Below are 25,676 nucleotides of genomic sequence, written 5' to 3'. Positions count from 1 at the left end.
TTGCATGCGATTCTTTGCAGTGCAGTTTGAGATCATTAATTTCGTCTGGGCTCAAATAGTACTGCAAAGATATCGGTTTCAGGTATCGGAGCATGATTTTCACAACTACAAGTACTCGTGAAAATACTCGTTATTGGTGCAACCCTACTGTAAACTACAAGTGCGGGAAAATGTTTATTGTATTGTGCTCAATGTGCTAAACTTAAAAAACACTTGCCGATCAGCTGCCGCACTTTTACTGCGGCAGATCCGCTCTACTTCGCGAAACAACGTACCTGTAAGTCGTTTCGCGCAATAGCCAGTGGGGGCGCGCGCCAGAGAGGAAGCCAATCAGCGGGTCTGGCAGACGTGATGTCCGCCATCCACCCGCGATCGCTCCCCATAGAGACAGAACGGCAGTCTGCTTATATAAACAAGGCAGACCACTGTTCTGTCACAGATGAACACAGTGATCTTATGTTCCTGTTATTCAGGAACACGGATCTCTGTGTTTGTCTAGTGCAGTGGTTCTTATCCTGGGTTCGATCGAACCCCAGGGGTTCGGTCAGTCTTGCGGGTTCGGCGGAGGTCATTTCTGAACTGGTCTCTGAAAGACAACAGCAGAAGTCACACTAATTTGCAGTAAATATTCATTATTATGTTTTTGTTTTTGTGTGAAAATCATGTTTTATTGGTTTGGTTCATTTTGTGCACCTATGTATAAATATATACCTATGTTTTGAATTTGAAAAAATCATTTTTTATTTTTCCAACTAAGAAGGGTTCGGTGAATGCGCATATGAAACTGGTGGGGTTCAGTACCTCCAACAAGGTTAAGAACCACTGGTCTAGTGAGTCTATTCCCCCACACAGTTAGTAAGCACTCCCTAGGAACACATTTAACCCTTTGATCACCCCTGGTGTTAACTCCTTCCTTCCCAGTGTCATTATTACATAAACAGTGCATATTTTTAGCACAGATTACTGTAGTAATGTCACTGATCCCCCCAAAAGTGTCAAAAATGTCAGTTAGGGGTCTGATCTGTCCGCAGCAATGTCGCAGACCTGCTAAAAATCGCTGATCGCTGCCATTACTAGTAAAAATAAATAAAAATTACATAAATCTTTCCCCTAGTTTGTAGACGCGATAACTTTTGCGCAAACCAATAAAAGAACGGTTATTGGGATTTTTTTCCCAAAAATACGTAGCAGAAAACAATTTGGCCTAAAATGATGAAAACATTTGATTTTTTTTCTATTGGATAAGTTTTATAGCAGAAAGTAAAAAATATCGTTTTTCTTTTTTTTTTTTCTTTTAGAATTGTCGCTATTTTTTTGTTTATAGCGCAACAAATAATAAAAAAATCGCACGGGTGATCAAATACCACCAAAAGGAGGCTCTATTTGTGGGGAAAAAAGGACATCAATTTTATTAGGGTACAGCGTCGCACGACTGCGCAATTGTCAGTTAAAGTATCGCAGTGCCGAATCGCAAAAAATGGCCTGGTCATTGAAGGGGGAAAAACGTAATGAATGTAAAACTTGGGGGCACCCAATGCTGGGCGCAGGGACTTTCTTCTGTGGTTCATAGGAATGGTGCAACACAGCATGTGAAAAATGTGTCAATCACAAAGTTTCATCTTACCTCCGATTCGGCCTTCTCTGTTTCTGAAATGACAAAAATAAAAAATATTTTTAAAAACTGTGTTTTGACATTATGGTTTTTATTCTCCCTTCTGCATTAAAGAGGTTGTTAACCTCAGACATGAAATCTGAACAAAGCATATCCCACTATGGTGAGTACTTGTCTCAATGAAGAGCACTAAGGGCCGGTTCACACTATGCCCACACAGGAGCATGTTGTGCATTCCTGTTCTGTACGGTGCGATTTTAACCCATTCATTTGAAATGGGCTAAGATCGCACCGCACCAAAAGTAGTGCATGGTTTAAACATAAGTCGCAATGGTGGATCAAATAACAGCAGCAGGTAAAAACAAGATAACTTGCGCACGTGACATCACCACGCTCCCATGTAGGAGGAAGTGTTTGGCCGATTCCCGGTACACTACTACTAAAAGCGTTTGCGTATTCTTTTACCTTGTGACTAGTTTTACTTTTTTTAAATATAATTGAAGAGTTATACAGTTTTTCACTTTGTGAGTTTCCCTGATTTATTTTAATGGCACGGTGAACAATTCTGGGTCATTGAATTGGAGATCGTCGCCATTACTAGTAAAAAAAAAAAAAACAATAAAAATGACATAATTTTTCCCGCAGTTAGCAGACATGATAACTTTTGCGCAAACCAATCAAAATACGCTTATCGCAATTTTTTTTTACCAAAAATATGTAGCAGAAAACAAATTGGCCTAAAATGTCAAAAAATATTTTATATTTTGCCACAAGTTTCGGGAAAATTATTATTTTTTTTTTGTTTTTTTACACAAAGTTGTCACTAAATGATATATTGCTCACACATGCCATGGGTATATGTGAAATGACACCCCAAAAAACATTCTGCTGCTTCTCCTGAGTACAGGGATACCCCATGTGTGAGACTTTTTTTTGGCAGTCTAGCCACGTACAGGACCCCGAAGGGGGAAGGGTGTAAATTGTTGATTTCACTCCTTACTACCTATCACAGTTTTGAAAGCCATGAAATGCCAAGATAGCACAAAACCCCCCCAAATAACCCCATTTTGCAAAGTAGACACGCCTTCTGGTTTATTTTGTTATTATTCTTATTTTTTATGGTCTTATCATGTTACCCATATGTACTTTATTTATGTCCCCTTTTACTTGTCTTGCATTTACTGTACTTTTTGTCAACTGCTATGGATATGTAAATAAACGCGTGATGTTAACCGTATGCTTCTATATGCTTACCAGCAGATGTATATGTGATATCATTATCATTATGTGTATACTGGCCACACCTCATGTAGTCCAACATTTTTTTATTCCAAATGTTTTTTATTGAAAATTTTCAAACATCAAAACAACAGAAAACAATAAATACGGTCGCAGCCGCACATTAACTTGTAAGATGAGTAGTAGAAAACAGAGCAGCTACAACAGACACTAATGTGACATGAGCTAGAAAAAGCGGTCAAAGCATATATTCTTCATACATTGTGCAACCAGGTATAATAGACAATCAACAAGGGCTGAACAGGTGTAGTACCACTAAAGTCGAGTCAGGCTACATCATCAGAGAATCTAGGCAGGATCACCAGTGAGGGGGGAGGGGCGAGAGGTGGGGGGGAGATTTGGTTAAGGGGGGGGGGATCCTTGTTGCAGGCAGCGAGAGGGGGGCCGCCCCCATACCACCTCCACCAAGGGTCCCAAATGTTTTCAAAGGAACTGTATGATGAGGATATTAACGCCAGTGGACGTTCATATTGGCAGTTTAGTTGAACCTGCGAAATAACCTCCGAAGGGTTGGGGGGCGAAAGGCTGCGCCAGTGATGTACTATAGCAAGAGAGGAGGCCAGAAAAATGTGGGAAACTAATGTCCGACAGGTCGTTGGGAAGACATCTATGCCCAGAAGTAGCAAGGCAAGGGCAGGGTCTGGTTTCACACTCATGGTAGTGATGCGAGCTATAATTGAAAATATTTTATTCCAAAAGCTGGTGAGTGATTTGCAAGACCAGAACGTATGGAGGATGGTCCCAGGTGCCCCACAGTCTCTCCAGCATAGCGGAGACAATGAGGGGTAGAAGCGGGATAGTACAGTAGGAGTCCTATACCACCTTGTTAATAGTTTTTGGAATGTCTCCCAGTGGTTGATGCAATGCGATGAGGTATAGGGTCGTTTAAGAGTCGAGGCCCATTGGTGGAGAGAGAATTCTCTGGAGAGGTCGGACTCCCAAGCCTTCATAAGGGGGGTCTTAGACAATTGGGTTTTGTTATTAAGCAGGGAATAAAAGAGGGTGATGCCTTTAGTATGAGGCTTAGGGTTCGATACGTGGTTCCAAGCATGGAAATCCAGTTTAAGGGTTGGAGGGGGGTTTTTGAGGAGAAAGGATGAGATGCGAGTGTAGGAATAGAGTGCCTTTTTTCGGTAGACTGTGTTGCAAAGACAGGGTCTCAAAGGACAACAGAGTGGCTCCTGAATAGAGCTGGTCAATCCATAAAATGTCAGCTGCCTGAAACATGGTAAGGGAAAGATGAAGAATTAGAGATTCCAATATACTCAGGGGAAGTCTGATTTTGATATTGTCAACATTATTCACAGAGTGGGAGAGTAGACATCTCCACGCCAGGCCTGAGGCTCGTGTGGGAGGGGAAAGGTTGGTGAGGGAGAGCGGTTTCCAAGAATCCGCTAATAGCAGAAGGGAGAGATCAGATGTGTAGGAACAGGCGGCTTCCAGGGAAACCCAGCAGGAGAGGCTGTGGTTATCAAACCAGCGGGGAAGTTGAGCTAAAATGGAGGCTAGATAATAGTCTCCTATGTCGGGTAAACCTAGGCCCCCCGCTCGCCTATGAAGTGTAAGGTACTTGAGGGCACATCTGGCTTTCTTCCCCTGCCACAAAAAGCGCTTCATGCAAACTGACAGTTTGTTGATTTGGTGAGAGGACAGGGGGATAGGGAGCATCCTGAAGAAGTAAAGGATTTTAGGTAAAAGGAGCATTTTGAACGTGGCAACCCTGCCCACCCACGAAAGCTCATGTTTGGCCAAGGCTGCCAGGTCCTTGGTAAGTTGGAGGAGAAGTTGGTCTAAGTTTAGAGAGGACATTTTGGAAATAGTGGGGGCTAGGGATATCCCCAGATAAGTTATGCTTTGATCTGTCCAGGGGTAGGGAAGGGAGGAGGTTAGATACGATTTAGCGTGGGGGTTGACGCCTAGGTCAAGAATGACTGATTTAGAAAAGTTTACCTTGTAGAAGGAGACAACAATTAAATTCTTGGAGGAGCTGGTGAGCAAAGGGGAGGGATACAGTGGGGTTCGAAAGGGAGAGAATGATATCATCCACAAATAGGTTGATGGTGTGGGATTGGTGGTGTAGTTTGAAACCCCATGATGTGTGGATGAGATCTAATTGCTTCAGCTAAGGGTTCTATGGCGAGGTTGAAGATAGACGGTGAGAGGGGACAGCCCTGATGAGTACCATTCATTATCTCAAACAGTTTAGAGAGCATACCATTGGTTAGAACCTTGGCAGAAGGGCATGAGTACAATGCTAATATGGAGGACAGAATCTGTCCCTGGAAACCAAATCTGCGCAAGGTCGCTGCGAGATAGCCCCAATGGACTCGGTCGAACGCCTTCTCGCGTCTATTGAAAGAAGCAGAGAGGGCGTCCGACTAGTTTTGGCGTGGTGGATGAGGTTGATCATACGACGGGTGGCGTCCGAGGGTTGACGACCAAGCATAAAGCCAGATTGGTCCAGGGCAATGAGGGAAGGAAGCACCAGGTGAAGTCTATTAGCTAATAATTTGGCGTAAATTTTCACGTCTACATTTAGGAGTGATATGGGGCGAAAATTTGAAGGGGTGTCTGGGGGCTTGCCGGGTTTAGGGATAGTGACCACATGGGCTAGGAGCATTTCTTTGGGGAAAGAGCTGCTAGAAGCCGCCTATTTGAAGACCTCTAGGAGGTGAGGGAACAGAAGAGGGAGGTATGTTTTGAAGTATTCCGAGGATAGGCCGTCAGGGCCCGGGGATTTGCCGTTGGGCAAAGATCTGACCACCTTGGAAATCTCCTCGTCAGTAAAGGGGAGATTCAGAGAGGCGAGTTGGGATGCTGAGAGGGAAGGCAAACGGAGTTTGGAGAGGAACGTGGCGATGTTGGCTTCGGTGGGTTGAGGTGTGGATGCACAGGAGGAAAACTTATACAGGGAGCTATAATAGTCTGAAAATGCGTCAGCTATGGCTTGGGGGTTAGTAAGAGAAGCACGGGTATGGGGGTGGACCAGGGAGGACATCTTGGATTTGGACCTTCGGGCCTTGAGGCGATTGGCTAGCAGTTTTCCTGCCTTGTTGTTATTAGCATAATAATCAAGTTTCAATTTACGCATGTAGTTGTCGTGTTGGGAGGACAGGAGTTCTCTGAGGGAGTGGCGGAGAGTGGCTATCTCATCCGCTAGGGCTTGGGATGGGGAAGTCATGTTCTGGGCATCTAAGGTTCAGATATCAGCAAGTAGTTTGTCCAATTTTAGACAGAAGGATTTACGGAGTTGGGCATTAAGCTTGAGGAGGACACCCCTGATGAAGGCTTTGTGGGCACACCAATGGTTAAACACAGTAGTATCAGAGGAGGAGTTCAATGAGAAATATTGTTGAAGCTGTTGTAGGATCAGTTGTTGGGTGTTAGGATCGTGGAAAAGGGAGGCGTTACACCTCCATACTCTCGCCGTGGCGAAGGAATTGCTTTCTTCCAGAAGGAGGGATATCGGGGCGTGATCAGACCACACGATATCATGAATAAAGGCCTCGGAGACCCTTTGCAAGAGAGCCTTGTCTACTAAAAAGAAATCTAGGGGAGAGTAGGAGTTGTGACACGGGGAGTAGTACGTGTAGGACCTGTCAGTAGAGTGCAAACAACGCCAAGCATCGTACAGGTCCTCCGACTCCAGCAGAGCCGCCAAGGAGGGGGCACCTCTGCTGCGAGGGGAGGAGGTGTCGAGGGTCGGATTAACTGGTGCATTCAAATACCCACATACAACAAGGTTACCATATTTGGAGCGCGACACTTTTTTCAAAAGTGTACGGAGAAATTTAACCTGTCTTAAATTAGGTGCATACGCAGACACAAGGGTAAGCGGTAGGTTGTTAATAATACATTTTAGAACTATATACCGATCATCAGGATCAATCAAGGTGTCCGTAAGGGAGAAGGTGACAGTATCTCGTATGGCGATCAGCACACCTCTTTTCTTTTCACTGGCCGAAGCCTGGAAGACGTGAGGGAAGGTCGGATGCGAACACTTTGGGGAGGCATGAATGTTATAGTGCGTCTCCTGGGCTATGAGGACATCCGCTTTTTGGTGTAAAGCCTCTTGCCATAATGATCTTCTCTTAGCCGGGTGGTTGAGACCCCGGGCATTAATTGACACAAACTTCACACCCATAGCATGGGGATAGGAGGAGAGTCAGAGTATCGTCGTTGGAGTAAGAAGTAAGGGAGGTGGGGAGGAGGTGTCCTGAAAAGCAGACACAGGTTGTACCCCGCAGGGGCGATGAACGTCCGGAGATGAGGCAAGGAGGAGAAGAGAGGTACGTAGAGTGGTATCCAGAAGGTAGGGACAAATACAGTTCGATGATCCATAATAGAGGAGGAGTGAACAATTAGCATGAGAAGTAGCTCAAAGCAACGCTTGACCATAAGAGCACTTGAGACCTTGTGAAAAAACCAGGTCAAAAATAAAAATACAAAAATCACAACAAAAAAAAAGAAAAAAGCGGAAGGTAAAAAGGTGGCCTTGGGAGGGCCAAAGCAGTTAACACTGCACGGTGGAGGGGGTAACGGGTACATCTGGGAGTACCCGCCATACACTCAGGGAACTAAGGGATGAGATGCAATGAAAGAGGCCCCCTTAGCTCCCTTGTTCTTCTTGGAGGACCGCTGGTAGGAAACTGTTTGCCACTCCTGGCGCAAGTGAGCTGGAGGTGAGGGGGCAGCCATGTTGTGCTCTTCCTGATCCTCAGGCAAGATGTTCCAGGTTCTAAGGAGATATAGTCCCTCTTCCATGGTGGAGACAAAATGCTTAGAGCCTTCACGAGAAATTTCCAGCTTAGCCGGGTATTTCCAGCGGTAGATCAGCTCATGGTTGCGCAAGGCCTTCGTAATGGAAGAGAGGTTGCGGCGTCTTTGGAGGGTAAATCGGGAGAGATCAGGGAGGACTTGGAGGTTGGCAGCCTGGGGTGGAAGGTCTTTCCTTTGGCGGAAGGCCTAGAGAAGGTCCTCTTTAACTTGAAAGAAATGGATGCGGAGCAGCACATCACGGGGGGGTTTCTTTGGGCAGGAAAGAGGGTTTGGGGACCCTATGAATCCTATCAATGGTGAGATCAGCATTGGTAAGAGACGGAAGAACTGCCAGGAATAGATCTTTGGCAAAGTGGGGGAGTTGTTGCGGCAGGACTTCTTCTGGGATTCCTCGGATCTTCAGGTTGTTCCTGCGAGACCTATCCTCTAAATCTGCTATTTTTGCCTGCATCGAGGAGATAATCTCATGGTGTGAGGAGTGTCCACAAGGGAGTTGAATGAGGTAACTTCACCCATTTGGATTTCAACCTGGTTAACCCTTTCTCCCAGATGAGCAATGTCTGCTCTGCATTCTGCTCTGCTCTGCAAGGCAAGATTGGGTATCGGCATGTATGGAGGTTCTCAGGGTCCGCAGCATGTCGATCATCAATGAGACTGAAAGAGGCTGGTCAGATAGGGGAAAGTTCTGAAATGGGTCCGGTGAGGGAGCCGCTAGGGTGTCCATATCGGCTGAGTAGGCCTCATGGGGGAGGACATCGAACCGCGGCCTAGATTTGGCCGGGCTCCTGGACGCCGGCGATGAGGGCTCAGAGTTGGGGGAAGAGGAAGGAGATTGAGGATTTGCCTGAGGGTGAAGATGGATCTGGTCCTGGAGAGATCCCCCTGCGGATGGATCGGGATGCTGAGCCGGAGGACGGAGTCCCGCAGCGGCGCCATCTGGCTTCTGCCTCGCTGCATGGGAGGGAAGAAGGCCGACAATTTTTTTCACCGGCGGGGGATCCAGGCGGCGCCTACGCATCTCCGGGAGTGGCAGTTAGTGTAGCGGAGCTCGTGCGGTCGGTTTCGTCTGACTAGCGGGAGCTGGAGGCTTGATATAGGTGGATGTGTCCCTGAGCGGAGCTCTGCAACTATGCGGCCATGTTCACCGGCGGTCACCACGCCCCTAAAGTCCCACATTTTTTGAACACTATGTGTTCCCATTCTCAATACAATCAGGGATGGAGACTCAATTTTTTTCTTCCTTTTTTCCTTCCTTTCAACATCCCCTTCCCTCCCCTTTTTGTTCCACTTGTCCTTTTAACTACATAGATACAGGGATTGGGGGTGTGCTACCAGCATTTCTAATTATTGTACCCAATCTATATATACCCAATTCTATCCAATTTATCTTTTTTATTCCCCCATTTTATATTAGTTTGGTCATCTGGGTCATCCCCATCTGGTCAACCTCTTATTTTTTTTTTTATCTGTTTGGTTGTCGCTACTGGGGCTGGGTTGCTTACTCCTGGACCGTCCCTCCTTGGGAACTGCGATTCTCCCCGGCCGCTTCCGCCCCCCGCCCAACCCGTTGGGCGAGGTGGGTGCGGGGGGGCGGGGTTGTGGCCGCGGCGCATCGGCGCCACGACTTATCGTCTGAAGCACAACGTCATCCACTGGCGTCGGCGTCTCATAACCTCCATCAGTGTTCATTACTGGGACGCCATTCCGGTCAGCTCAGTCTGCCCAGTGGCTGTCCTCCCTTTGAACAGCTCGTGACACTGGGAGCCATCCTTGCCCTCGCCACAGTGCAGGTCTATTTTCTTCTTCTCTTATTTATCATTCTTATGCACACTATCCTTGCTACAATGGGATTACACTTTTTAGCCTTTTCGCACCAGATGCTATTCCCTCCACATTTTTGGCCACACTTTTGATTATTCCTTTTGGGATTTTTTTCTCTCCATTATTTATTCATTGCTTTCTCCTTCACGTTTTAGTACTGCTTTTTGGCACACTATCTTATGTACCGGTTTATGGTTGTTACGCTCCTTCACTGTCTACCTTCCACCTATTTGGACCATATTGGTGCACTTTTGCCCAACATCTATATTTCTCTCTTTCACTCTCTTGGTCTTGGGCTCATTGATTCTATCTATATAGCTTATGGTTTTATTTATAATATACATTATCACTTTGGTACCCCCCTATTAGATTTTTACCTCATTATCTAGCCCAAGACCTACTATGGGAATCCACACCATGCTACTGGACCTTGCGCTTTGGCTTTGTGCGTGGACTGTGCCCCCTCAGTTCCCAACAGGAACGTTTTTCTGAAACCAATACTCTATTGTAAGTTATATAATTTTCATTTTTATAAAATACTGCTCCATTGGATGCAATATTGTTTTCATATATATATATATATATATATATATTTTTTTTTTTTTTTTAGAAACTAGAAATGTGCCTGCTCCTGATGAAGTGAAACCCTTTTCACGAAACGCGTTGAGCCACGGAGGCCATTTAAATTCTTTTGCCATATTCATCATGCATCCTATTATCAATATTCATTTACATTCTATGCCTTCTGGTTTATTTTGTTATTCTTTATTATTTTTTATGGTTTTATGTTATCCATATGTACTTTATTTATGTCCCCTTTTACTTGTCTTGTATTTACTGTACTTTATGCCAACTGCTATGGATATGTAGATAAACACGTGATGTTAACCGTATGCTTCTATAAGCTATCCAGCAGATGTATATGTAATATCATTATCATTATGTGTATACTGGCCACACCTCATGTAGTCCCACATTTTTTGAACACTATGTGTTCCCATTCTCACTCCAAGCTATTTGCCGAGAGGCTTGGTGAGTATTTTGCAGCTCTCATTTATTTTGCAAAATGAAGAAAAAAAGGAAAATTCATTTTTTTCCTCTTTTTGCAATTTCCAAAATATTGTGACAAAAAGTGAGATCTGCAAAACACTCAACATGCTTCTCTGCAAATAGCTTAGGGTGTCTACTATCCGAAAAGGGGTCATTTGGGGGGGGGGTTGTGCTGTCTTGGCATTTCATGGCTTCCAAAACTGTGATAGGTAGTCCGGAGTGAAATCAACAATTTACGCCCTTGGAAAGCCTGAAGGTGGTGATTGGTTTTCGGGGTCCTTTACTCCGCTAGACTGCAAAAAAGTCTCACACATGGGGTATCCCTATACTCAGGAGAAGCAGTAGAATTTAATTTGGAGTGTTATTTCACATATACCTATGGCATGTGTGAGCAATATATCATTTAGTGACAACTTTGTGTAGAAAAACAAAAACAAAAAAAATAATAATAATAATTTCCCCGAAACTTGTGGCAAAATATAAAATATTCCATAGACTCACCATGCCTCTCAGCAAATAGCTTTGAGTGCCTACTTTGCAAAATGGGGTAATTTGAGGGGGGGGGGGGTTGTGCTATCTTGAAATTTTAGGGCCTCTGAAACTGATAGGTAGTGAGGAGTAAAATCAAAAATTTACGCCATTAGAAAACCTGAAGGTGATGATTGGTTTTCGGGGTCCCGTACACAGCTAGGCTCCCAAAAAGTCTCACACACGTGTTAACCCTGTACTCAGGAGAAGCAGCAGAATGTATTTTGGGGTGTCATTGGGGTGTCATTCCACATATACCCATGTCATGTGTGAGAAATGTATCTTTTAGTGACAACTTTGTGTTAAAAAAAATAAAAAAACAAAAATGTAATTTTCCCAAAACTTGTGGCAAAATTTTCCATGGACTCACCATGCCTCTCAGCAAACAGCTTGGGGTGTCTACTTTTCAAAATGGGATCATTTGGGGGGGTTTTGTGGTATCTTGACATTTCAGGGCCTAATAAACCATGATAGGTAGTGAGAAAATGCAATGAAAAATGTACGCCCTTTGAAATTCTGAAGGTGGTGATTGGTTTTCGGGGTCCCGTACACAGCTAGGCTCCCAAAAAGTCTCACACATGTGGTATCCCTGTACTCAGAAGAATCAGAAGAATATATTTTGGGGTGCAATTACACATATACCCATGGCATGCGTGAGCAATATATAATTTCAATGTCAACTTTGTGTAAAAAGAAAATTTTTTTTTAGTTATTTTTCAAACACTTCGGAAGTTCAGCCCCCCTCCTTCTTCCTCCGCCCGCCAAGCCAATTACAAAGCGCAGCGCGCTTCGCACATGCACAATAGGGAACCGGCTGTCAAAGTTCCCTTACCCTGAATGGTGGTGGCAGCACCCGAGAGCCGATACGAATTCAGCTTCTGGTGCCGACATCGCGGGCTCCCTGGACATGCAAGTTCTAATATTTAAAAGTCAGCAGCTACAGTATCTCTAACTGCTGACTTTTAATTTTTTCCTTGGGGTGGGGGGGACTCCTCTTTAACCACTTTAGGCCCGGAGGATTTTCCTGCTTAACGTCCAGGCCACTTTTTCCAACTTGGCACTGCGTGACTTTAACTGACAATTGTGCGGTCATGCAACTCCGTACCCAAATTAAATTTACGTCCTTTTTTTTCCCCACAAACACAGCTTTCTTTTGGTGGTATTTGATCACCTCTGCGAAAAATTTGCAAAAAAATTGACATTTTCTAATTTGACAGTTAAAAAATATCCAATATATTCAATTTTTGTCATATATTTAGGCCAAAATGTATTTAGCTACATGTCTTTGACAAAAAAAATCTAAATGAGTGTATTTTTAACCACTTTAAGACTGGAAGATTTTTCCCCATTCCTGACCAGGCTATATTTTGCGATTCGGTACTGCGTTATTTTAGTGGACAATTGCTCGGTCGTGCGACGCTGTACCCAAATTAAATTTATGTCCTTTTTTTCCCCCACAAATAGAGCTTTCTTTTGGTGGTATTTGATCACCTGTGCGATTTTAAATTTTTAAAAAAAAGAGCGACAATTTTGAAACAAAAAACAATATTTTGTTACATTCTGATATACAGTATAACATTCCCCCCAAAAAAATCAAAATTTTACATTTTAGGCCAATTTGTTTTAAGCTACATATTTTTGGTAAAAAAAATCACAATAAGTGTATTTTGATTGGTTTGCGCAAAAGTTATTTTACTAACTACGGGAAAGATTTATGTCATTTTTATTGTTTATTTTTTTTTTACTAGTAATGGCGGCGATCTGCGATTTTTTTTTTTTTTTGCAGGACTGCGACATTGCAGCGGAAAGATCTGACCCCTGACTGACATTTTTGACACCGAGAGGGGGAGGGATCCAGCGGCGTAGGTCTACGTCGCTGGACTCAGGAGAGCCACTTTGCCGCAGTAGGTTCAATGTGAGCAGACGGCAAGTGGTTAAGGCCCCTATGAGCTTTACTGTATATCTCCATGTTGTGAATTGTATTGTTTCCTTTTTTTATTTTCTCTCTTCTTTTTTTTTCTCTTTCTGTTAATTATTTTACATTTCTATGATGAAAATTTCAATAAAAATGTATTATATATATATATATATATATATATATATATATATATATATATGAAAAAAATTAAAACGCCCCCATCCCTCTGTGCATACAATAAATGTAAAAATGACCCCAGTAGTGGTAACTAATACTGTAAATGTAAGATGATTTCATATCAGAATGCAGAGCAATATGCGGATGATTTTAATTACAGGGAAGAAAGTTTCCCTTTATTCATAATGATGATGTGCTTTTCTAATCTTGTGAAAGGTGAATTTTGGATGACTTTTATCACAAATGTAATTATGACGTGGCACAAGGGGAAGTCCCTCATTCAAGTGTTTTATAAACAAAAAAAAAGTGTGACATGTTAAGTATCCATTTACTTGGCATAACATCGTATTTCACATTATACAACAAAATTGAAATAATTATTATGTTTTTTTTTTTTTAATTCATTGAGGTATATTTTCCCCCCAAAAATTGCGTTTACAAAACCGCTACAATAAATACAGTGTGACATAAAAATTTGCAACGATCTCCATTTTATTCCCTAGGGTTTATGATAAAAAAAATGTATAATGTTTGGGGGTTATAAGTCATTTTCTGGCAAATTAATACTGATTTATATTTTTAAACAAAAAGTGCCAGAAAAAGCCTGGTCTTCAAGTTGTTAAGGCTTGACATGTTTGGTATCTATTTTCTTAAAGCAACCCCAACTTTTATATTTTTCCCCAACAAATTGGGTATAACATTGAGTTTATTTGCCCTAAAATTCATTTTGGTGCATTTTTTCCTGAAAATATGTGTTTGATAAATAGCTGTGCAAATATCATGTGACATAAAAAATTGTTACTACCTCCATTTTATTATTAAAGGGGATATATGGAAAAAATGGGAAGGGAAGGGGATTGGACAAAAAGGGGAAAAGAAGGGGGAATGGGACTTTGTGTGAGACTTGTGCAATGGAGTCTCCATCCCTAATATGATAAACATAGAGCATGGGGAACACATAGTGTTCAAACTAAAAACGTGGGACTTTGTATGAGGTGTGGCCAGTATACACATAATGATGTAGTGGTAATACATATACAACTGCTGGTAAGCATAAAGAAGCATATGATTAATCATCACGTGTTTATTGACAAGTTCTATAGCATTTAAACATCAGTATAATGGGTATACATTAATTCAGAAGGGATGTATACAATATACAGAAAAATACAATGATAAAACCATAATAAATGATAAAAACATGTACAGAATAAACCAATAAAAACACGTACAGAATAAACCAACAGACGTAAGTTAGAATTATAAATGGTAGTTGAATGCATGTTGAAAATTGGCAATCAGTTCAATGGCCTCATGGGCTCTACACGTTTCATGAAAGGAATTTCACTTCATCATGAGCAGGCACATTTAGGTTTCTAAAAAATATAGCATAGTTAATATTGCATCCGATCAGGGGTTTCACTTAGGGGTTGGATGTAAAATATGAAAAATGACTTACAAAAAGATAAGAACTATCAAAGGGGCTGTTGGCCACCCAGGAGTACGTCCATGAAGGGAACTGAGGGGGCGAATGCTCTGCACAAGGCCAACGCGCAAGGTCCACAGGCAATGTGTGAATATCCATTTGGGTCAGATAGGGCTGTATTGAAATCTAATAAAAGAAGTAATAGGTAATAAGGTAAGCCTTAGTAATGATAATGGTATGAGGATAACATGCTGATACTAAGCCCAAGACCAAAAGTGATGTAGGGTAGAGTGAACCCAAGACCAGAGGAGCAATAAAGGAAAGAGAAAAACAAAATCTGTGTGGCTGAGTATCAGGGTAATTTAGTGTTTAGGAAAAGGAACCGTGGAAGGTACCACACCCAAGATGGGTAAATCTAAGTGTGCCAAAAGTCAGCACTATAAAACCAGTGCATTGACTTGCAATAGAGCTTGGCGAGGTTACCTTCATGTCAAGGGACCTTCATGTCTGTATTAGAGGTCAGAGTGCATTTCTGGTTCCTTTTTATTACCTCTACTTCCTGTTCCTGCCCCGTCCAGGTCATCACAGGAAGTCTATATTAACCAGTGCACTGCAGGTCTGCTTTGCTGTTCAACAGTATTAGTTTCCTGTTTGCTGTGTGCTTGAAGTACTCTTCTGTGTACCGACTTTGGCTTGTCTCTGACTATTCCTGTTTGCCTGTTACCCTGACCTTTGGCCTGTCCCTTGACTACTCTTGTCTGCCTGTTACCCCGACCTTGGCTTACCCATCACCATTCTATGTGTCCTGAGTGGCTGCTTCCCTTCTCTCCCTACGGAGCGTGACCTTGGGGACCCCAGGGGCCGTGACCTGGGCCCAGCTGCAGCCAAGTCCATCCTCACCACTAGAGGCTCTGGTGAACACCTGCTGGGTCTTAGCCTCCGCACCCTGGGGAATCTTGGGCTCACATTCCGGTCCATCCGCAGCAGTCTGCTATTGGGTTCACTACCTGGCGCTGCGCCCCTGCCTCCAACAGGGTGCAGTTGTCACCTGGCCACAGGTGACCTGACAACCAGCAGCAGAAAAAAGTGTGGGAGTGGAAGTGAAAGAGACGGAAACCAGAATAGGGGTAATGTAAAGGTGGGTGGTATAACCCTGAAAAAATGTAAAGAAGGAGGCTTCTCATGCCAGCTTGGAAAAGTGACCATAGTGATATAGAGTAATGAGGATGGAAGGCATTGATATGGACCCGTACAGAGGCAGGGGCAGGAGTCGCTCCCAGCGTCACAACCGTTCAAAAACGCACCACCATTTTATTCTTTAGAGTCTGTGCTTTCAGAAAATATATACGTTTTGTAAGGTTTACAGTCATTTTTGGGAAAAGAAAAATGCTGATTTTTAACATGCATGCAAAAAATGTAAAAATTGCCCTGGTAGACAAGCGGTAACTAATAAATGTAAGATGATTTCATATCAGAATGCAGAGCAATATGTGGGTGATTCTAATTACAGGGAAGAAAGAATAACTCCTATTCATAATGATGATGTGCTTTTCCAATCATGTAAAAGGTGAATTTTGAATAGATTTTAGCACAAATGTAATTATGAAATAACACTTTAAAGGGGAAGTCCCTCATTCAAGTGTTTTATTTTTAAAAAAAGTGTGACATGTTAGGTATCTATTTACTTGGCATAACATCATCTTTTACATTATACAATGAAATTATGGGTAATTATGTTTTTTTTATTTAATTAATTCAAGCATATTTTTTCCCCAAAAATTGCGTTTACAAAACCGCTGCGCAAATATCGTGTGACAAAAAAAATTGCAATGATCTCCATTTTATTCCTTAGGGTTTCTGATAAAAAAAAATGTATAATGTTTTGGGGTTATAAGTAATTTTCTAGCAAATTAATACCGATTTAAACTTGTAAACAAAAAGTGCCAGAAAAAGCCTGGTCTTCAAGTGGTTAAGGCTTGAAATGTTTGGTATCTATTTCCTCAACGCAACCCCAACTTTTATATTTATCCCCAAAAAATTGGGTATAACATTGTGTTTGTTTGCACTAAAATTCTTTTTTGTGCATTTTTTCCTGAAAATATGTGTTTAAAAAAAATTCCTGCGCAAATATCACGTGACATAAAAAATTGCAACTACCACCATTTTATTCTTCAGAGTCTGTGCTTTCAGAAAATATATACGTTTTGTAAGGTTTACGGTCCATTTTTGGGGGAAAAAATGCTGATTTTTAACATGCATGCAAAAAATGTAAAAACTGCCCTGGTAGTGGTAACTAATACTGTAAATGTAAGATGATTTCATATCAGAATGCAGAGCTGTATGCGGATGATTTTAATTACAGGGAAGAAAGATTCACTGAAATCATAATGATGATGTGCTTTTCCAATCTTGTGAAGGTGAATTTTGATATGCTTTTATCACAAACGTAATTATGATGTGGCATTGAAAAGGGGAAGCCCCTCATTTACTTGTTTTTTTTTTTTTTTTTTTTTTAAGAGGAAATGCAGGTTCTGTGTTTAGATAAGATAACATTTGTGAAATATTCTATTTTTTTCTGTATGTTTGCATTTTTACGTGTTTAAAAGAGTATATTTCCGGCAATACAGAGCACTTGCTGGAAAGGGGAAAGTGAGAAGCGGAGGAAGAGGCTCCAACTGGCTTACAAAGAGAAAACAATAGCAACCAGGACTTTTTATGTTTTGCCCCACTTTCATTTATCTTTATGTGTTGTATTGAATTGCATGCGATTATTATTTTTCTGTAGTATGCTGACATCTAATGGTGGTTTTGTGCCACTACATCTTGTTTACTTATGTGATTTGGTTTCTCCTTCTGTCCTGCCCTCCTTTTTAGCGCTAGTTTGTTCAGTCCAAGCTGTACCCTCCCTGTTTCTTCCATTTTCCCTCAGTCAGTGTTTGCAGAGACAGGGTTAGGAAAGTCATGGTCTTTTTACACTTCAAAGAATTAGAAAAACATCCACTGTACTGCAATTACCTGAAATAAAATTGTGTTTGATTCAACTTTTGCACCCTATTGAAAATACAAGGTGTTCTGTGAATGGTGGCAGTGCCCAGTGAGTGATCCCCTGTGGTCAGCAAGCAGAGGGAAAGCTAAATGGCACAGGAGTGGGTAGACTGCTGACATCGCTGCTGATAGGGGGGCACCACCAGTCCTCCTGTAGGGGCCCGGGCACACAGGGGGCCCAGACAGCAGGAGGATTGGTGAAGCAGAGAAGGAACAATGCCCTCTGTATGTCTCACCCAGCAACGAAAAGCCAATTTCTCCCCTTCCCTCCCATCGGCTTTCAGTTGCTTGGTGTGAGACACACATGACCAGATTTAGGAGGTGCTGGGGTGGGTTGTGTCCACCCAGATTTCAGTTCTGCCCCCCCTGGCTGTCCGCAGATGAGCTGGGGGGGGGGGGGTCCCGTTAGGTAGGACATACGGGGCCCTGTGAGTTCTAACAGCATCCCTGATTGCTGCTGTAGCTCTGACTACTAAAGTTATTGTTAGCTACTACACTCAATGCCCGGGTATGAAATATATATACTTCTATTGGTCAAAGCTGGATCAATGTAAGTATGCCAAAAAATCTGAAGCTGGAGTCCAAATTTGATTACTGTGAGTAAGGGAAGGTTCTTCAAACTATTCTTGTGTCAAAAAAAAAAAAAACAGCAAAAATATCAAAGAAACACATTAAGCCCCGGTTCACATTAGTGCGATCACGGAGATCGCATGCAATTCGGAGCGCACTGCTTCTAAATTACATTCGATCTCATGTGCGGTGCAAATTTCAGCCATACACTTTGTATAGCTGAATTTGCACCGCATCCGCACTTAACTCGCACGAGGCTTTTTTTATCCGCAGCAGAATCGGATCGCATAGTGGTTCACACTAGTGCGATCCGATTCTGTGCGAACTTGCAGATCGCAAATGGGGGTGTCGTTAACTTTTAATTGACACCCCCTGCGTATCTCATATGGCAGTGTGAACTGCCAGAGGTGCGGATGCGATGCGGGATCACGCTGCATATTCGCAGTGTTCCCGCATCGCACAAATGTTAACCGGCACTGAAGAAACACAAATATTCAAATGTACAAACAAAAGAAAACAGCAAATAAAAAAAATAAATAAAAAAAAAACACCAATTAATATAAATTAAACTAAATAAATAAAACAACTTCTAAATGAAAAAACAAAAACAAAACAAAAGGAAAATACATTTCGCCCAATACACTCAATAATGGAATTTGAGTTTCCACTTTGGCAATTGGTGAGGATGGAATTTCCAAATCAAGCTTTAAGGTCGGGTTCACATATGTGCAGCCACGGGTTTGTGTCTGTGGTCTGGTGTCTGTTCCCTGATTCATGTCTGAATTTTTGCCTGAATTCCCACTTGAACCGGACCCAGGCACACACAGGACCCTTTTTCAATCTGCTCTGCGATCACCCCGGACTTGGGTGAACCGGCTCCATTGAGAACTGGGCACACTCGCATGTCATGCGAATTGGAATGCGCATCCAATTCGCATATAGGTGAACCCAGCCTGAAAGACAGCTCTTGGTCCCTGCTAATAATTGGTAGCTGGCAGGACCACATCCTGATCATGTGACCCCCTGTGACAGCCAATCACAGTGCTCATGTGATCAGCCAATCCTCCCCACCCAGAACTTTTTAAAACAATGCTAGGGCAAGTGGGAAAGGGTTAACTTATGTAGGTATAACAAATTCTTGGTGGAAGCAATAAAATACCAAAAGCTAATAAATGGAAGTAATAACTTACCTTCACTGACGGGAAACGAGGCTTTCCTACAAGAAAACAAGAATACAGTCTCAGTTATAGTAAAAGTAATAATAAGTTGCTAGCACAAGCATAATGTAAATAATATATAAATAATACATATATATATATATATATATATATATATATATATATATATATATATATATACACACACACATATATATATACATACATACATACATACAGATGTATCTTTGCTCTGAGCAGAACAGGACAAGCTGAGTAGCATATAGGGAGAGTGCTGATCAGATGATTGGCCCTGGCCAAGTTGGCCATATCAGTTTTATTTCAATCCCCTGTTGTTGGCACTAATCAGCCCTTGAAGTGTCTCTAAAGTCAAACCATTTTAACCACTCGCCTACCGGGCACTCCCCCCCCCCCCCCCCTTCCTGCCCAGCCCGATTTTCAGCTTTCAGCGCTCTCACACTTTGAATGACAATTGCACAGTCACGCAACACTGTACTCATATCAAATTTTTTATTTTTTTCCACACTTCACACAAATAAAGCTTTCTTTTGGTGGTATTAAATCATCGCTGGGTTTTTAGTTTTTTGCTAAGAGCCGGTTAACATTGCCGCGACTTGTCAGGCGACTTGTCAGCCTGACAAGTCGCGCTCCCTCGCGGTCCATTGACCGCTACAGGACCCGTTCTAATAGGAGCGACACAAGTCGCTCCAACTTAGAAAAAGGGTCCTGTACTACTTCGGGACGACCTCGGAGCGACTTGCATAGACTTCTATTATGTGAAGTCCCTGCAAGTCGCTCCGAAGTCGTGGTGCATGGTAATGCACAAGTCGCCCCCGAAGTCGTGCAGAGTCGTGTCGCCTTAGTGTGAACCGACTCTTAACAAAGAAAAAAGACCAAACATTAAAAAAATAAACAAATAAATAAACATTTTTCATAGTTTGTTATAAAATTTAGCAAACAGGTAATTTTTCTCCTTCATTGATGTGCGCTGATGAGGCTGCACTGATGGATACTGATAGGTGGCACTGATGAATAGGCAGTAGTGGGCACTGATAAGGAGGCACTGATGAAGCTACATTGATGGGCACTGATAGGTGACACTGATAGCACTGATAGGTGACACTGATTGGTGGCACTGATGGGCACTGATAGGTGACACTGATAGGCAGCACTGATAGGCAGCATTGATAGGTGACACGGATAAGGAGGCACTTATGGGCACTGATTGGAAGCACTTATGAGCACTGATTGGCAGCACTTATGGGCTCTGACAGGTGGCACTAAAGGGCACTGATAGGTGGCACTGATAGGCAGCACTAATAGGCAGCACTGATAGATGACACTTATAAGGAGGCACTGATAGGCACCACTGATAGGTGACCCTGATGAGGAAGCACTGATGGGCACTGATTGGCAGCACGGTGGGCACTGTTAGGACTGCAGTGACAATCAGGGCACTGGCTGATGTCCCCTTAACACAAGTTGGTTATCCGCTCTATTTTTCTCTCCTAACACTGTCAGCGGGAGGAAAGAAAAGCTGATTACCGGCTTGTGTTTACATTCTGGATCTGCTGTCATTGAACACAGCTGATCACGTGGTAAAGGGCCACTGTGATTGGCCCTTTACCCCAATTTGTGATCAGCTGAAGAACTCAGCGACCACAGAGCGTGCCGCCCGTGGGCTGCAGGGGGCAAACGGCCAGCGCGATCACAGGAGAACGTCAATAGACGCCCTCCCGGCAAAGAAAGTCCACGCTGTAGGCAAAATTTGGCTATAGCGGGGATGGAAAGGGGTTAATTATTTTGTGGATAGAGTCTCCCTGTTTTCTTCTAAAGCCACGCGATACACGTACACACGATCAGAAATTCGGCTGGGAAATTTCGTCCGACGACCGATCTGCCAATTTTTGGCTTGTTAGTATGGTGCTTCTGACAACCGACAACGACTTTTCGGGCAAAAAAATTCTGGTGTGCAGGCTATAAAATTTTAGTACAGATTTCGACGCGGAAAAATCTTATGAGCAAGACTAGGCATGCTCAGAGATGAAAGAACACATAGAAAGCAATCCAACACATGACATGACTTCTAAAATATAATTCTGTCGTACGGGAAAATTCAAGTGCAGTCTAGAGCACATTCCAACCAACAGACACCACTCTGGACAAAAGACGGACGACCGGTCGGCGGAAATTCGTTGCGTGTGTACGGGGCTTTAGGCAGATTTGTCCTGGTAACCATTCTGGGGAAGCGAGAGAAATCCTAAATTTTGAGTTGTCACCAGAACTGGAGTAGAGGGGACATTTTCCAATGAGGACGCTTGTTCCATCGATTACTATCCAAGAGGGGATTTCTTTTACTTTGGAGAAGTTTCCTTTCACTTCCTGCTGTGTGTACAGGAAATAAAGGGACATCTCCCCAATTAATGTCAAAAAGACCCTGGTGGGTTTGCTAATCATTACCTACTTTAATCAAACCTTCCACAAAAAAAATAAAATAAAAATGTTGGCTTGAGATACACTTCAAAAAAATGTCACTTGCCCAATAACGGCAAAGTAATAGCAGTTCGTCCTTGTAGCAGAAAATAACCATTGGGGGTTCGAGAGTGCAAACTCTGGGGCAACGCTATATAAAAACCAATCAGCTCCCAGGTTTTATTGCCAAAGCTTAATGGAACAAGTTGAAATTAGAAGCTGGCTGGCTACCATGCACAGCTGCACCAGATTCTGAGTGCACCAGTTTTAGTAAATCTCCTCTATTGTGTCTTGTCGTAGTAAAGGAGGGATGGGTCTGGGGAAAGGAGGCGCTCAGGAACTAAGCGCCACAGGAAGGTGCCCAGGGACAACATCCAGGGCATCCAATTTAGGGCATTTAATGTTTGGCCTGCATAGGGGGTGTCTAACTCATCCCCAGACTCATCAATTAGGAGACTCATGGAGTGCTGAAGGTTGTCCTTGAGAATGTCATCTGTGATGCCATCTTCTACAACGAGCTCACCAAGAAGACGATCACCTCCATGGATGTGGTCTATGCTTTCAAACAAAAGGGACACACACTGTCTATGGATTTGGAGGATGAATCCTGATACAGTCCAAAAAAAATAGCACTTGCCCAAAATTACCAAAGTAATCTTTATTACTTTTTTTTAACCACTTAAGCCCCGGAGGATTTGGCTGCTAAAAGACCAGGGGGTATTTTGCGATTCGGCACTGCGTGACTTTAACAGACAATTGCGCAGTCGTGCGACGCTGTACCTAAACGAATTTGACGTCCTTTTTTTCCCACAAACAGAGCTTCCTTTTGGTGGTATTTGATCACCTGTGCGATTTTTTGATCATGCGCTATAAACAAAAAAATAGCGTCAATTTTGCAAAAATAACAATATTTTTCACATTTTTTTTATATGAAATTCCCCCAAAAAAAAATAAAAATAAAATTTTTTAACATTTTCGGCCAATTTGTTTTATGCTACATATGTTTGGTAAAAAAAAAAAAACGCAAAAAGCGTATTTTGATTGGTTTGCGCAAAAGTTATCGCGTTTACTAACAAAGGGAAAGATTTTTGTAATTTTTGTTGTTTTTTTTTAACGCGTAATGGCGGCGATCTGCAATTTTTTTGCGGTACTGCGACATTGGGGCGGACAGATCGGACCCTTGACTGACATTTTTGACACTTTTGGGGTTACCAGTGACATTTCTACAGTAATCAGTGCTATATATATGCACTGTTACTGTAAAATTACACTGGCAGTGAAGGGGTTAACTTTATTTGAGAGGGAGGGGCTGTGTGTGTCCCTAGGGGCGTGATTCTAACTGTGATTGGCTGTGGCTTGAGCTGTAGGAACACTGATCAACGGTCCTACATAGTAGAACCGTATGATCAGTGTTTCTACACAGGGAGAACTGACAGGCAGATCCTCCCCCGAGGATCGCAGAGTGACCGGTGGACATCGGGTCCGCCGGTCACAATCGCGGGAGGGTCCGTAACCGCGCGGGAGCGCGCCGCCGGCAGCGCGCGCTCGCTCCCCAGAGCCTCACAGGCTAGTGACGTATATATATACGTCACTTTGCCTGTGAGGGGCTGACCGCTGCAGTATACCTACTTGCGGCGGTCGGCAAGCGGTTAAGCAAAATCCCCACCTACACCCAATATTCACCTTCCCGCTTGAGAGTGCTGAGACTTATAAAAGAGGTATGGGTTAAGAAAAAAAAAATTATATTCACCTAGATCAGTGATGGCGAACCTTGGAACCCCAGATGTTTTGGAACTACATTTCCCATGATGCTCCACTACACTGAAGAATGCATGAGCTTTTATGGGAAATGTAGTTCCAAAACATCTGGAGTGCCAAGGCTCGCCATGACTGACCTAGATGGATGCAGCATTGGTCCGATGCTGCATCTGTCCCCTGCTGGCTCCAAGGCTGAGGCCTGAGCGATCAAAGACCAGTGTTCTGTGAGCAGAGAGCCGATGACTGTCAGTCACCGGCTCTCTGCTCTCCCCTCCAGTGTTCACTGGAGCGCTGGGCTGTGGAGGGGGTGGGAGTAGCTGGGTTAGGCTCATAGTTGCCAACATTTGAAAAAAATTTCCAGGGACACTTTGCAGCACAGCTATCAATTACTTACCACACCCACTTCCCCGAAGCTCCACCCACTCTGCATAATTAATCTCCACCTACTTATCAGATTATAGGGTCTACTTCATAAAGAGAGAATTACAGGAATTTGAAAAGGGAATTGAAAAACTTGAGGCCAAAGTAGCAGAGTTGGAAATATTCTCCCATTCAGCTGCACTACTTCTGCCTAAAGTTTAAAATTCTCATCACAATTCCCTGCAATTCTAAAGTGTCAGCTTGTCGGAAGGTGCTCTGCCTCCCCCTGCTGGTGGATTTCGGAAAGTGCACCATGCTGACACCCTGCCTCCGGTGACACGTTAAATTTGCGACAGGCAGGAAGAGTGAGCGGGCACCGAGAGAGAGACAACCTGCTGCCAGAACTACAACACATAGCTGGGGTGAGAGCGACACTATGTGGAACAAAATAAAAAAAAAAAAAAAATTTTAATGATTTACATTGTCCCTGATTAACAGGGACAATGTAAATTAACCGGGACAGGCTCCTATTTGCCGGGATTGTCCCGGGAAAAACGGGACAGTTGGCAGGTATGGGCTCTCAGCGGCTTGCTAAGAGGCTAAGCCAGCTGCCAGTCCCGATCTTTTCAGAGCCTGGACCGGATCTTTGACGTCAGCCAACAGCAGGCTTTAGCCCTTTTGTTGGCTGAAAACAGGTCAAAGGAGTGAGGAGCGAACTGCACTCCTGTGATCCCCAGGAGAAGAACAGCCAAACGAGCTTTGGCTGTGCTTCTCCCTTAACCTGATGCACTCTTCATGTTGATCAGTGTTGGTCAGTGGTGACTGTTTCTCCTGCTAGGAAATGGAAAAGGTCCCTTGCTCTTCTATACCCAGAAATATCGGGCATTTCTCAGAATTTTTGCAAGTGAACTGAGTGGCTGGGAAGCTTGTAGAAGAAATATATCATGAAGTGGGGGATGCCCTATGAAGAGGGTACTGTAAGTGATTGGGTTTTGCTTTATATTAACCGGTTGCCGACTGCTCACAATATATTTACTGCGGCAGTCAGCCCCGGCCAGGCAGAGTGACGTAGGTCTACGTCGCTCGCCTGTCACTCCTTCTAGAGGCAATAGCGGGCGAGCGCGCGCCCTCCGAGGCGCGCACCCGCCTTGGCTCGTTCACAGAGGAAGTAGTAGTAGCAGTTCGCCGCTGGTACCAAGCTATAGTACCAGCGGCGAACTGCTACTACGGGGACCGGTCTCTGCACGCAGGTTTATGCCTCATTTCTATATGATAAGCTTGCTTTGTTTTATACTGTGTAAGTGCATCAGCTACTGGGGATATATCTTTGGGTAATAAAGCAGTGTTTTAGCCATACAATATTGCCCTATGTGAGTTATTGTTTTCACATGTACCGCCCCTGGTTTGATTGGAACCTCCTGTGGGTCTGCTACAAATACTTATCTGATCGAGACTGATCAAGTGCCATCTGTCCTGGTTGATCCGGTGGAGATCGTTTCTTGGCCTGAGACAGGCTGATGTTACAGGCTCTTGTATGACCAGATCTCTGGTGAGTGTTTCTCAATAGGGGGAGCACGTTGGTGCGGTGGAGGGTCCGGTGTATTTAGCATCACTATTATCCACTCACGGCTTCAGATTGTCAGGAGTGATTATCTTGGGCACGTTGCATGAATATATGAACAC

General features: G+C 43.3%; 1 protein-coding gene across 5 annotated transcripts in view; it reads right to left on the bottom strand.

Annotated features, from left to right (window-relative positions):
• Nucleotides 1-25,676, bottom strand: part of LOC309545723 (uncharacterized protein) — an 81,306-nt gene that overhangs the window by 18,232 nt on the left and 37,398 nt on the right. For all 5 annotated transcript variants that reach the window (XR_014224903.1, XR_014224904.1, XR_014224905.1 and 2 more), the window contains exon 2: nucleotides 19,416-19,441. Coding sequence is in view for 1 of the 5 variants with exons in the window: in XM_082245058.1 (XP_082101184.1) it covers nucleotides 19,416-19,441 (26 nt within the window). In the remaining 4 variants the exon portion in view is untranslated. The remainder of the gene's footprint in view (nucleotides 1-19,415; nucleotides 19,442-25,676) is intronic.

This window comes from Pelophylax lessonae (assembly GCF_965119305.1).
Source record: "Pelophylax lessonae genome assembly, chromosome: 2".
NCBI lineage: Eukaryota > Metazoa > Chordata > Amphibia > Anura > Ranidae > Pelophylax > Pelophylax lessonae.
The sequence above is the reverse complement of the archived record's forward strand: the minus strand, read 5'-3'. Positions and strand labels throughout refer to the sequence as shown.